This window comes from Barbus barbus, assembly GCF_936440315.1.
Source record: "Barbus barbus genome assembly, chromosome: 32".
In the NCBI taxonomy this organism is placed as follows: Eukaryota; Metazoa; Chordata; class Actinopteri; order Cypriniformes; family Cyprinidae; genus Barbus; species Barbus barbus.
In genome coordinates, this window is record NC_136760.1 from 10,281,039 (window position 1) to 10,294,653 (window position 13,615).

At 36.3% G+C, this 13,615-nt stretch overlaps 1 protein-coding gene across 1 annotated transcript in view; it reads left to right on the top strand.

Annotated features, from left to right (window-relative positions):
- Positions 1 to 13,615, top strand: part of avl9 (AVL9 homolog (S. cerevisiase)) — a 118,147-nt gene that overhangs the window by 98,277 nt on the left and 6,255 nt on the right. Inside the window, exon 15 of the mRNA XM_079389376.1 lies at positions 1,695 to 1,783. Within this exon, the coding sequence (XP_079245502.1) occupies positions 1,695 to 1,783 (89 nt within the window). The remainder of the gene's footprint in view (positions 1 to 1,694; positions 1,784 to 13,615) is intronic.

Here is a 13,615-nt window from a genome sequence, read left to right on the forward strand (position 1 = left end):
CATTTATGACCACAATACACACCAAGCCAACGGTCGGCCGTCAGGCAGTTTTTGTTCGTCAACCGACAAAGTTTTCTCAGTAGGTGCATTTCCATTACAGATTTGCGCAAAACTTTGGCTTTATTTTCTAAATGTCGTTAAAAAAGTATTGCGAAATGACGGCATTTCCATTAACAGATGTTATGAGACAAAAACATATTTTTATTCCTCTCGCGATAAGTCATGGCAACGGAGTTTGATGGGATTTTGACAGATTTTGGCTATATTTAATCGAGGGAATCGTGTGCATGCATCTTTACAAAAGCATCTTTACAAAAGCAGTGCGGCGAGCTGCTTCAGAAACCTGCGCAATGAGCCTCATATAAACACAAGCATAGACTGTGGCTGAGATCAACTCCGGTGGCCGTATCAGAGCCACACTGTGCGGCGGATGTGTGCAGTGTAAATTGTCTAAGCATGAATGGCAGGCAAAGCCCCTTATACTTGAGAGCGACCACGTATTAAGTGTTTCTTGGAGGTTATAGTACATTGAAGAATGATCATTTGACAATCCAATTTATATACACCATGTGACCTGTAAATGCGGAAAAAACGTTTCCATTGCACTTTTGCGAATTATTCCTTTTACGCATTGCCTGAAAAACCACCTCATGCGAGCGTAAAAACTTTTTTGCGATATATGGGCATTTTTGCGAAATTGACGAGTTTCCATTAAGCGTATTTTCAATACGCAATTTCAATTTGCGCAATTTGAAGGGTAATGGAAACGCGCCTAGTGTGTTCCGTGCCATCAGCTGAAGTTGGTCCTCGTCGGTTTCAACATGTCGAATTGGCGTCGGAGCTCGTCAGTTAGTCGGGCCATCTGATCATTCTGATTGGCTGTTCAGCTGGCGAACCAGTGCGCGAGAAAAAAACCCTACTTGGCCGTCGGGTGTCAAGCGTCGGCTTGGTGTGTCAGGGCAAATTTGGACCAAGACGCTGCCGAAGCCGGCCGACCCCACAGTCTGCTTTCGTCGCCACTAGTTTGTCGGCGTCGGCTTGGTGTGTACCGGGCTTAATATCCACCACTATCTCCTTTGTCTTTCGGGTGTTAAGGATGAGATTATTGGTGGAACACTAGGCTGTCAGATTTTGCACCTTGTCCCTGGAGTCCAGATGCAGATTACCACACTTTTTCACAGGCTGTGGAGCTTAGATTGCAGGACTTTAGGGATGACCATATATAAAAAAAAAAAAAATTTCCCGAAATACAAACTCGGGAACACCATCAGTGCCAGATACTTCCTCACATTGACAATGTGAAAAACCCTTCTTATCTCGTCAGTGTTCAGTGTCAATGGTTGATGTTGGTTACGTGGCAGTGCAGGCCTGGCTGTTGCCCTACTGTTGATCTCTCTGTCAAAGCTAGCAAAGAACATTTTAAAGGGATAGTTCACCCAAAAATGAAAATTCTGTCATTAATTACTCACCTTCAAAAAAAGTATTCTCTATGAATCATGAAATTACCGTTGAACCACTGATGTCACATGTACTATTTTGTCAATGTTCTTTCTGGCCCTTGAACGTGGTAGGACCCTTGCTGTCTATGAAGGGTGAAGCTGTCCTCAGTCATGTGTTTATACTTAAATTAATCATGAAATTGTACAGGTAAATTTAGAAAAAATTTTTGTGATGGCTCTCTCCTGATATTTCAGTTCAGTGCAGAACAGCGAGCGTGGGAAGAAGATCGGGAACGCTGTAATGTCGACGAGCAGAAGTGTCGTGCAAACAGGAAAGGCTGTTGGTAAGATGAACAATAAATTAAATTAAATTTCTTTCTAATTTCACATTAAAGTGTTAGTTCAACCGAAAATGAAAATTAACCTGTGTTTTACATCCTAGGTGTACATGACTTTCTTCTTTAAGACTAATCATATCGGAGTTATATTAAAAATTGTCCTGGCTATTCCAAGCTTTATCATTGCAGTCGGCGGGTGCATAATTTCTGTCCACAAGTCGTCAAATAAAGTGTGCGCATCCGTATGAAATTATGCTTCACATGGTTCCAGGGTATGAATAAAGGCCTCCTGTAGCGAATCCATGCATTTTGATAAGAAAAATATCCATATTTCAATTATTATAATAATAAACACTTTTCTCTCACTTGTGAGGCACGTTTTATTATGAATGCACGCATTTAATTTGATGACTTGTGGACAGTTGAACAGAAACACCCGCTGACTGCAATTATAAAGCTTTGAAAGAAGAAAGTCATATACATCTATGATGCCTCGAGGGTGAGTAATACAGGCTAATTTAAATTTTGGGGTGAACTAACCCTTTAAGCTTATTTAAAGGGGTCATATGATTTTTTTTTTTATTTAACCAGAAAGGTCCCATTGAGATACAATATCTCTTCTACCAGGGAGTCCTGGTCAAGATAGGCAGCAAAAGACAAAATTTGCAAAGAAATAGACATCACCACACATTGAACAAACGTAAAACACAATTTTCTAAAAAACAAAAAAAAAACAATGCAAATCCTAGTCAGTTATTAAAATGTACACTATTCTATATAAACAGACATGAAAATATTTTTAAACATAGCAAGAGATGGTTCAGATTCCATATGTAATATATCTTGAAGCTCATTCCACACATACGGAGCATAATTAGAAAAAGCAGAATGACCTATCTCTGTATGAAAAATCGGCATCTTAAGCAAAAGTTTATCTGTTGATCTGGTTTTATACATATTTGTGCAGTATGTCAACAAACTAGATGTGTACTGTGGTAATTTACCCACTAAAGCTTTTAAAATAAACATCAACATATGTTTTTTTTTCTCCTTAAGCACAAGGAATTCCAGTTTGTCATTTCATATAAATTACAGTGATGTGTACGGACACTTGTACCAGTAAAAAATCGTAAAGCAGCATCATAAACTACATCCAATTTTTTCAAAACATTCTGAGATGCATGCATATAAATTATATCACCATAATCCAATACTGATAGAAGAGTACTTTCTACTAAACGTTTTTGAGCAACAAAGGAGAAACATTTTTTTAAACGAAAATAAAAACCTCACGTTGGTCTCAATTTCTTTAAAAGACTATTGACATGAGAACCGTAAGTCAACTTATTGTCGAGCCAGATACCAAGATATTTGTAAGATTCAACCCTTTCAATCTGTGTACCATTTAAAGTATGAATCATAAAATCATTTAATTGTAATCTGGACCATGTAAAAATCATGTATTTAGTTTTTTTTTTAGCATTTAACACTAATTTTAAGTAGTGATCGACCGATATTGATTTTTTATAACCGATACCGATACCAATTATTTGCATGTCTATGTGCCCGATAACCGATATGCAGAACCGATATTTATTTACTGTTATAAAGTAAATAAATGACTGCGTGAAGTAAGTCCATACTTCACTTTGGTTTTTCCTCCTTTCAGTCATCTTAACAAAATTTTTTTTGAGAATTAGCAGTCTTTCATGCAGGGCTCTAGACTCATTCTTCCCACTGATTTCACTTTTGCGCACGAGCACATAATTTGGTTGCAATTAGTTTTTTTCATTTGATTAATCAATGCATGCTGATGAACTTTTATCATAGTTTATAGTTATATGGTAACGAAAGTTTTCAACATTCAACTCGTTCTTTTTCATCGGTATTATTTGTGATTTATATTTTGTGAACAGGAATTCCTTTTTTCGTGCGCTTTTTACTTTCAAATTTGCGATCTTGGTGTCACATTTTACAAGAAAAGATCATTGTCTGTTTTGCTTATATCTATACACCTTTAACTTTTTAAGACTAAAACAAAAGATGGATTCATTGTTATTCTTAATTAAAAAGCGCAACAACAATAAAACAGTAAGTTGACAATGACAAACTCTTACATAACATTTATCAACAAAACCGAATAAGACAAGGCATGGCATAGGACACATCACATGATGTACTATATACCTAGTATATTACAGAATGTTTAGCAAACTCTGAGGAAGCAAATAAATATTAATATATATTTTTTTTTAATTAAGGAAAGCCTCCATAGCATAACCTGAGGTAAACAGCAAAGATAACAAGCTTCTCAAAACGAAAACAAAAAGAAAAGTAAAACTAAACTGGCTATAGCTGACAGGACTTGCATGTTTTTTCTACAAGAATACCACCACGTTCACCTTCTCTGGTTTAAGAAGCGGTCTTTTACTTTAGTTTGAAAACAAATCCATCCGTTGCGCTCCATCCGCGACGCGCACCTTCGCGCTCGTGCTGACGCGGCGAGTATAAACCAGGCTCTACCCACTAAGCGCTCGTGCTGAAAGACCTCTCTTCACGTGATCAGTGAAATCTGACTCCTGCTATAATGTGCTGCGGCTGGCAGCGCGCGCTGTATGAAGCAGACGCTTTGGAGCAGCGCAGACCTGGCACTCGTACAAATGCGACCACGTCAAATTTTAACTCGCAAACAATTACCATTTTGGTCGCAGTCTTGAGCCCTGTCATGTTCAATTTAATCTTCGTATTACAATAATAAAAAACATTTTATTTATAAAAAGCTTTAGCAGCAACACTAATATTAGCAGTAAGCAAAATGAACATAGAAAGTCTAATGTTTTCAAATGGAGAAACTAAAGGAAAGGAGTCATATCAACTTCATTTTTAAAAACAGTTTTTTAAGCTGTTTAATAGGATAAAGAGTGAAGAATAATTCACTGGATAATGTTAATTCACGGAATAATATTCTCTGGAATATTGGAATATAACAAGCATTGTATTTTATTGCATTTCTCAACTGGCATGCTCTAAATTATGCTGCTGACAGCGCGGTTTATCTATGCCTTTACACAGAACTATAGGCTACTCAAACTGCGATCGATCGCGGAGATAATAAATAATTAATTTCCATAGAGTTTTATTAATTTAGATGTTTATAAACGAAATAATGGTTATATAGTAAGTGTTAATACAATTTAGGGTGCTTCAAAAAAGTGAATCTTGTTAAAAGTTGCATGCGGTGTCCGAGCTGAGCATTTCTTGAGCATCAACCCGCTGAGTGAACTGCAATATGAAAGCGGCTTCACGAGACTAATGATGAGCATATAGACAACAGAGAGAGAATTACATTCAATGCTTTTCTTTCCAACATGCAATCATTCATGGCTGTATTATTTAATTCATGCAAAGTTACGTCTTTATTGGGAGAGGACTTGACGGATTATCTATGTGACTCCGACTTCACGAGACTAATAGACCACAGAGAGAATTAAATTCAGCGCTTTTATTTCCACCATGTGCTAATTCATGGCTGTGTTATTTCAGGCAAAGTTATAGCCTATCTTTATAGGGACAGGGCTTGACAGAGTATCTTATTTATCATATTTCTTAGAGCCAAGTTGCATTTAAACTATATATCAGGCATTTATGTAATACATCTAATTTGTGCATTAATGCCTGTAATATTAAATAGTTTACTAACTACAGCAAATCAAGTACCTGCACGCCGTTGCTGTCTCGTCTCCCCTCAGATGCGCTGCAATTGCGATCCTGCGCACAATTCTAAAAATGTTTATCGGGGAATCCGATATTACAAAACCGATATTCGATTATGGAAAAATGCTTAAATATCGGGAAAAATATCGGTAAATCGATATATCGGTCGATCTCTAATTTTAAGTTACCAATAGAAATCTGAAATGACTTTAAAGCATTCTGTAAAGAGTCCATTGCCACTTTTATAGATGGAGCCATAGTGTAGAGAAAAGTATAATCTGCATAAAAGTGTACATTTGCTGGCTCGACTTCTTTACCAAGTTCATGTATATAGATAGAGAATCAAATTGGCCCCAAAATTGATCCTTGAGGAACACCTGTCTTCACTATTAAAGGAGCAGAAACATCATTATCTATGGACACACATTGAGTCCTTCCAGTCAAATAATTAGAGAACCACTTCAACACTATATCACTAAAACCTACACATTTAAGCCTTTGTAACAAAAGATCATGATTCACAGAATCAAATGCTTTTGATAAATCAATAAAAAGTGTACCACATGATTTTTTTATCATCCAATGTAGTTATCATATCATTAGTGACTGATTTTGCAGCAGTTACAGTACTATGTCCTTGTCTAAAAACTGATTGAGTTTGACATAAAATATTAGCTGTGTCTCATTTAGAAGGATGCGTCCTGTGTAGGTCTCATTCAAAGGGTGCATACGTCATCAAGGCTGTCTCATTTCATAAAAGCAAGTAGGACACTCCGATTGCGACCTTCGAATGTGACCTTCTTTCACAGGAATTCGGAGGATGCATCAGGTGTATCCTTCGCTGCTACAGATAACCCACAATTCTTTGCGTCGCCGTAAACAACCATCGTTAATTTGAAAAATGCCAGCACCAGCAAGATGTACACACAAGCGCAGATGTGGTATTTTCTACTTAACTTAAAGTACCTCCAGTAAAAAAGGATAAACTTTGTTCTTAATATCCTCCTCCTTTTTTTTCTGTAACAGATGTCTGTTGTATGCACGCTGCAGCTCCTCAAATATTGAGCAAAATGAAACAAATAAAAGCATATATTTTTTTTAATTACTTTCCAAATTTAGAAATAATTTTCCTTCATTTAAGTAGTGTGAGAGCGCAACAATGCTCTAAATGTGTTAGCAAATCAACTTTTCCTCCTGTCGTACAAAGGCCGCCTCGTTTTTAATTCTAGGTTGAGGACACTTCGTTACGCATCCTATAGAGGATGCGACCTACAAAGGATTTGACCTCTGGAGGACGCATCCTTCTAAATGAGACACAGCTAATATTAGCTGAGAAATAGTACTTTAACTGTTCATTTACCATAGATTCAAACACTTTAGCTGTAACAGACAATATTGAAATAGGCCGATAATTATCCAATACAGTAGAATCTCCACCCTTCAGTAATGGCTGAATAATTGCTGACTTCCAAGAATTTGGTATCAGACCACTGCTTAAACTTAAATTAAAAATAGAAGCAATAGGTCTCGCTATTAAGTCTGCAGATATTTTTAAAAAGTAAGACTCTATTTGATCAGGGCCAGCAGACCTTTTACAATCAAGACTTATCAAGGCTTTATGAACCTGAGACAGGGAAATAGGTAGAAAATTAAAAACATTTCTTATGCAACTTGAAGAGATGGTCATATTATTCTTACCATCTGCATCTACAGAGAAATCAGATGAAGTGATTGAACTTATATTAGTAAAATGTGTATTAAAAGCTTCTACTATATTATATTTATCCTTAATTTCTTCATTGTTTACCCTCAGAAAATCGGGAGCTGCTGGGGCCAACATAGACCCAGTTGATGATTTTATCAGCTTCCAAAATTTACTAGGATCTTTAAAATGTGTATTTATCATACTAAGATCGCTAAGACTCACTTTTTGCATTTTTTTAATAATTTTAGTACATTTATTCCTTAGTACCCTAAATTGTTCCCAATCACTAGCGCTATTATTTATTTTCGCCTTGGAGCAAGCAATATTTCTTTCTCTGATGGAAGAAGAAACAGATATATTGAACCACGGATTCTTCTTAGAGGTGCATGCTTATTAATTAGAGCTAAAAAAAATTCTTAAAATAATTTCATGCCAGATCAACAGCTGCCATATCACATACATGAAAAACTTCACTATTATATAGATCAGGGGTTCTCAAAGTCTACATTCAAAGGTCCAAATCTGAATTTTCATCAGTGTCAAAGGTCCGGAACAATTGGTTATTACAAAACGTGTTTTTAATAAACATACATAACATATAACAAATAAACACTCATTTAAAAAAAAAAGGTTCCCTTTGCATTCAAAATACTTTAATAACAAGTGCAAAAGTGGCAAAACAATTAATTTAAGTGTCAGCAGTAGAAGTCGACCTATAATGTTTTTTCTCTGGCCAATGCCGATATTTAGAAATCAGGGCCGCCTATGGCCGATATATGATGCTGATTTTTTGGGCCGATTTTCTCTTTTTTTCCCTTTATACCAAAAGAGAGTTTGCGTAAATGGTTATTGCAGGGCACAAGATAGTAATAGTAGTAGTAGTAGCCTAATAGTACATGTATTAGTAATCATAGTAATAATACATGGCTCAAAACTTAAGCACCTTCTCAAAACAGTTCTGAAGCATGCTTTTTTGTTTATGTTTGCTGACAGACACCAGTGTTTCCCGCAGACTAGCAAATGCAAGTTGATTCTCTGCCAGCAGGAGGCGCTGTTGGAGCGTGATATATAGCTGTTTCCCCGGTAACGACTGTAATCAAATAAGCGCTACTTTATCAGCCATTACAGGAAAGACCAAATGAAAATTGACATCAAAGCTTTTCTGAAGAAAACGGATGGTTCTTTTAAAAGATACATTCATATAAAAACACCCGCGCAGCATTTTATTTTTGAAACGCGCAGTGCTAATAGATAAAATAGATTTTCCAAAAGGCTTATACTTCGTTGAATAAACTGCAGTTTATTCAACGAAGTATAAGCCTTTTGGAAAATCTATTTGTAGCGGTCAGTTTTGATATTGTGACAAGCCACCACAAATAAATGTATACACTGGGCACTGCTATAAGACAAATTGCCATAATATAAGTGACAGCAAAACAAAACAAAAAAATTTAAATATTAGCGGTGAAATGTCGCCGATTATGTCAAACGTCATACGCTCACTGGATGTCATGATGACAACAAATGTCATGAAGGAAAAGTTTCAATATCTCGCCACGCCTGCAATTTTGGACCTTCTCCAAAAGACATAAAAAATAAGAATAAATAAACAAATGATTTACAAGTTTAACGTGCGTTTATCGAAGTAGGAAATATAATTAGTGTTCTTGAAATATGAAATAGAAGCGGGTCCGGATCCGGACCGGAGTCCGGACTTTGAGAAGCACTGATATAGATCATGTAAAAATGCTGGCTCACTAAAATTTGTATAATTTCTCCTAAAAATAAACTTAGACTTATATTTAGGTAGTTTACAATTTCTGACACAGGCAACTGTACAATGATCATTAACATCATTACTAAATATTTCAACAGAAGAATACTTATGTGGAGAATTTGTAAGTATAACGTCAAGCAATGTGGACTTGTCCATATGTTTTAAATTCAACCTAGTTGGAAAATTAATTAATTGTGACAAATTCAAAGCATCGCAAATATCCTTAAATGATTTTGAAGACTTTGTTAACCAGTCCTAGTTCAAGTCTCCCAGCAATACAAAGTCATTGTTTGAAAACGTTTTCATATAGCCCGACAACAGTGTTAAAGCTTCATGAGATGCCGATGGTGGACAATAGCATCCCATTACTATAAAAATCAGCACCGCTGGAGAAGTGTAACTTAATTATGGACAGTTCAAAACATTTTGGCTTGCTGATGGACTCTATCCACAGATTGCAACTCCCCCTCCTTTTTTAGCACGATCTGTCCTAAAAACATTATATCCGTCAATATGAATCATATTGTTCGTAACTGATGATTTCAGCCATGTTTCTGACATTACCATAATGTCACAATCAGTCAATTTGCCCAGACGCGAACTGCATCAGTTTTATTAATTAAACTGCGTACATTTAGGTGGATAAGACGCAGTCCACTGTTGGCTTTTAGATCATCTGGGTTTTCAAGTTGTGCCAGTTGTGATGTTGTTAAAACAACATCATTTATTTGTATTTGGTGTAATGCAATGTTTATGCGGTTTAAGTTTTAAAAAAACACATTATTTTCCACATACTGTACGTTATTGTTGCTCCTCTATGCCCGCCTTTCTGAAACGCATCGATTTTTCTCTGATTGGCCAGCTATCCAGTTCGTTGTAATTAGCTGAATACCTCAAGCGTGTGACGGAAATGTTACACCCCTTACCATATCGTTGACTGTGAGTCAGAAGCGCCAGACTGTCCTTGCAAAGTTGGAATTGCCCCACTTTATAGAAACAGCTGGCATTGTAAGCTACTCTCCCAGGTTCAGGAAACAGTCCTCCGTAAAATGCACAGCACACACTCAAATATTTGGGTTGAACCGTTCTGGAATACAACTTAACATCTGATTTCTGGTTGTGTCCTCTTTTATTATCTATGCACAAACAGCTTGTAACGCTAGAGAAAGGAAAACTTGAAATTGCATCATATGACCCCTTTAACATAAAATCTGTTCCAGCACTACAAAACAGCCACACCCTGATGTGCTTTGTAAAAGTACTCATACCCTGTTATACAGTATATATTTCTCCATATGCTATTACATTTATACTAAACACTAAACTGCTTAGAATTTTTTTTTCAACATAAGTCAACATTCCACAGCCCCTAATGACGAAGAAAAACTATTATAATATTTGTGGAAAAAAAAAAAAAAAAAAATATATATATATATATATATATATATATATGCAAAAACTGAATGTAATTACATAGCATAACTCATTACTTAAGTCTTTTTTGGGTACAATAATCTTTACACAACTGGATTTGGTGATTTTGTGCCATTCTTCACTGTAAATCCTCTCAAGCTCTGTCAGTTTTCTCTTACCAAATCTCTTTTTCCCAGACCAACTCTAGGAAGAGTCCTGGTTGTTAAAAAGCTTCTTCCATTAAGAATTATGGAGGCCACCGTGTTCTTGTGAACCTTCAATGCAGCAGACATATAGCCTTCCCATATCTGTGCCTGGGAACACAATCCTGCATCAGAGCTTTGCAGGCTGTTCTTTTCACCTCATTGCTTAGTTTTAGCTCTGATATGCATTTTCTGAAATATCTATGTAATATCTAAATATGATTTTATAATGTAATGCTATAGTAGACCACATCACCCTCTGGATGTATAAAGATGAGCAGCAATAAACTACATTTCATACATAGTCATACATCTGTAAATATTTTGGTGAAAGTAACTCAAAAGTCGTGTAACGTATTACAATTCAGAGACCGTAATATTGTAATGTAACCAATTACTTTCAAAAGACAGTAACTAATAATGTGTAATGTAATACATATTGGAAGTAACTTGCCCAATGCTGACTTAGTTACCGTTTCTTTCTATCTATCTATCTATCTATCTATCTATCTATCTATCTATCTATCTATCTATCTACATTTTATAAATGTAGCTCAGGACCATTCATATTGCTTGTAGATGTTACTACGCTGTAAGTGAAGTTATCCTGTGGCAAATTCAATTGAATGGGTATGATTTGAAAGGCACACACCTCTCAATAAAAGGTCTAACAGCTGAAAATGCATATCAGAGCAAAATCCAGGCCCTGAGGTCAAAAGAACTGCATGTAGAGCTCAGAAACAGGATTGTGTCAAGGCACAGATCTGGGGAAGAGTTCAGGAAAAATTCTGCTGCATTGAAGGTTCACAGAAGCATGTAGCCTCCATTATCTAAAATGGAAGACGTTTGAAACAACTAGGACTCTTCCTAGAGCTGGTCAAACTGAGCAATTGATGGAGAAGGGCCTTGGTTAGACTGGTGACAAAGAAGCTGATGGTCACTAGTTGAGCTCCATGGAGAAACCATAAAATGTGTGTCTGCCCCATCAAACTGACAGAGCTTGAGAGGTGAAGAGGTGAGAAGAAGAATGGCAGATAATTGCCAAATGCTGATGTGCAAAGCTTGTCGCATCATACCCAAAAAGACTTGAGGCTGTAAAAGTGCTTTAGCTAATTACTGAGTTAAGGGTTTGAAAGTATGCAATGTACTTATTTCAGTTTTTTTATTTTTAATAAATTTACAAAGTTGTGACAATTCTGTTTTTGCTTTGCCATTATGGTGTATGGAGTGTAAACTGATGTAGACCAAAAAAAAAAGTAATTTAAAGCAGTTTAACATAAGGCAGCAACATAACAAAATGTGAAATAAATGAAGGGGTCTGAATTCATTGTGTTGCCTTCTTGAGCATCAGTAAATGTTTTCACCTTTTGTAATAGTTGTGTATGAGTCCCTCAGTTGTAGTTATAGTCATGTGAAAAAGTTTGGACACCCTATTGAATTCTATGGTTTTCTATATCAGGACATAATAAAAAAATTATCTGGTCCTTGACGGGTCTTAAAATTGGAAAATAAAACCTCAGATGAACAACATCACATTACATATCACATTGTGTTATTATTTAATGTCAATTTAAACAAAAATAAGCTTAAAAAAAAAAAAGATAAAATGGAAAAACCATGTGTGACAAAGTTAGGACCCCCTACGATTTAATTGCCTGTAGATCCACTTTTAGCAGCAATAACTTGAATTAATCATTTTCTGTATGATGTAATCAGTCTCTCACATCGTTCTGTAGGAATTTTGTCCCACTCTTCTTTACAACGTTGCTCCAGTATTGAGGTTTGAGGGCATTTTTTTATGCACAGCTCTCACCACAGCATTTCAGTCAGGATGAGCTCTGGACTTTGACTGGACTATTGTAACCCCTTGATTCTTTTATTTTCAGTCGTTCTGTTGTAGATTTGCTGGTTTTCTTGGGATTGTTGTGCTGTTGCATGACCCAATCTTGGCCAAGCTTTAGCTGTCCAACGGATGTCCTCACATTTGACTCTAGAATACTTTGTGATACAGAGGAGTTCATGGGCGGCTCAATGGCTGATGTGCCCAGGTCCTGTGGTTACAAACCAAGGCCAAATTCATCACCCCTCCACCGGCATGTGTATCTTTTGGGATGATGTTGTCTTTTGAATATTTAGGTATTGTGCTGAAAGGTGCTCTGCGTATTCAGTTTATCATTATTTACAGGCCTCCAAAATACTCTCCAGCCTTTGTTGAAGAGTTCACAGAACTGTTATCAATGATTTTGACTGTTTTGTTATCGCAGGGGATTTTAATATTCACATAGATAATGGAGAAATCAAAACTACTAAAGAAATTATAATTGCTTTAAACACATTTGACCTGATTCAGCATGTGCATGGACCCACACACAATGGAGGACACACTCTAGATTTACTCATCAGTAGAGGTCTAAACATTTCATCCATTGTTAAGGGTGTAGCACCATCTGATCACTTCTGTATTTGTCTTTGACATATTGATCGGTTGATATATTTCTCTTTGATATATTGATCTCTGTTACCCCTGAATCTAGATATGTATCTGTCAGAAAGAGATGCATTAATGAAAACACTAGTGTGTTATTTATGGAGGCTATATCTTCAACACTAAGCATTTCTGCAGACTCTGTTGATCTTCTCCTTGATTCCTTTAACTCAAAAGTTAAGAATGTTATTGATGATACAAAAAAAATGGCAGTTGGATGGCAGAAAAAAAAATCACCTTGGAGAAAATCAACAGCAGTTTAGAGTATGAAAAGACTGCAGAAATGCTGAGAGGATGTGGCGGAAGACGAAACTCGGAATTCACTATAGTATCTATAGAAACAGCATTCATGCTCTCAATGTGGAACTACCCACAGATAGACAGACCTTCTTCTCAAACCTTATAAACAGTAACTTAAACAACACTCGCACTCTTTTTGCTATTGTTGAGAGACTAACAACCCCCCCCCCCCCCAAGTCAGATTCCCAGTGAAATGCTTTCCGACAGCAAATGCAATGAGTTTGCTTCCTTTTCAATAATC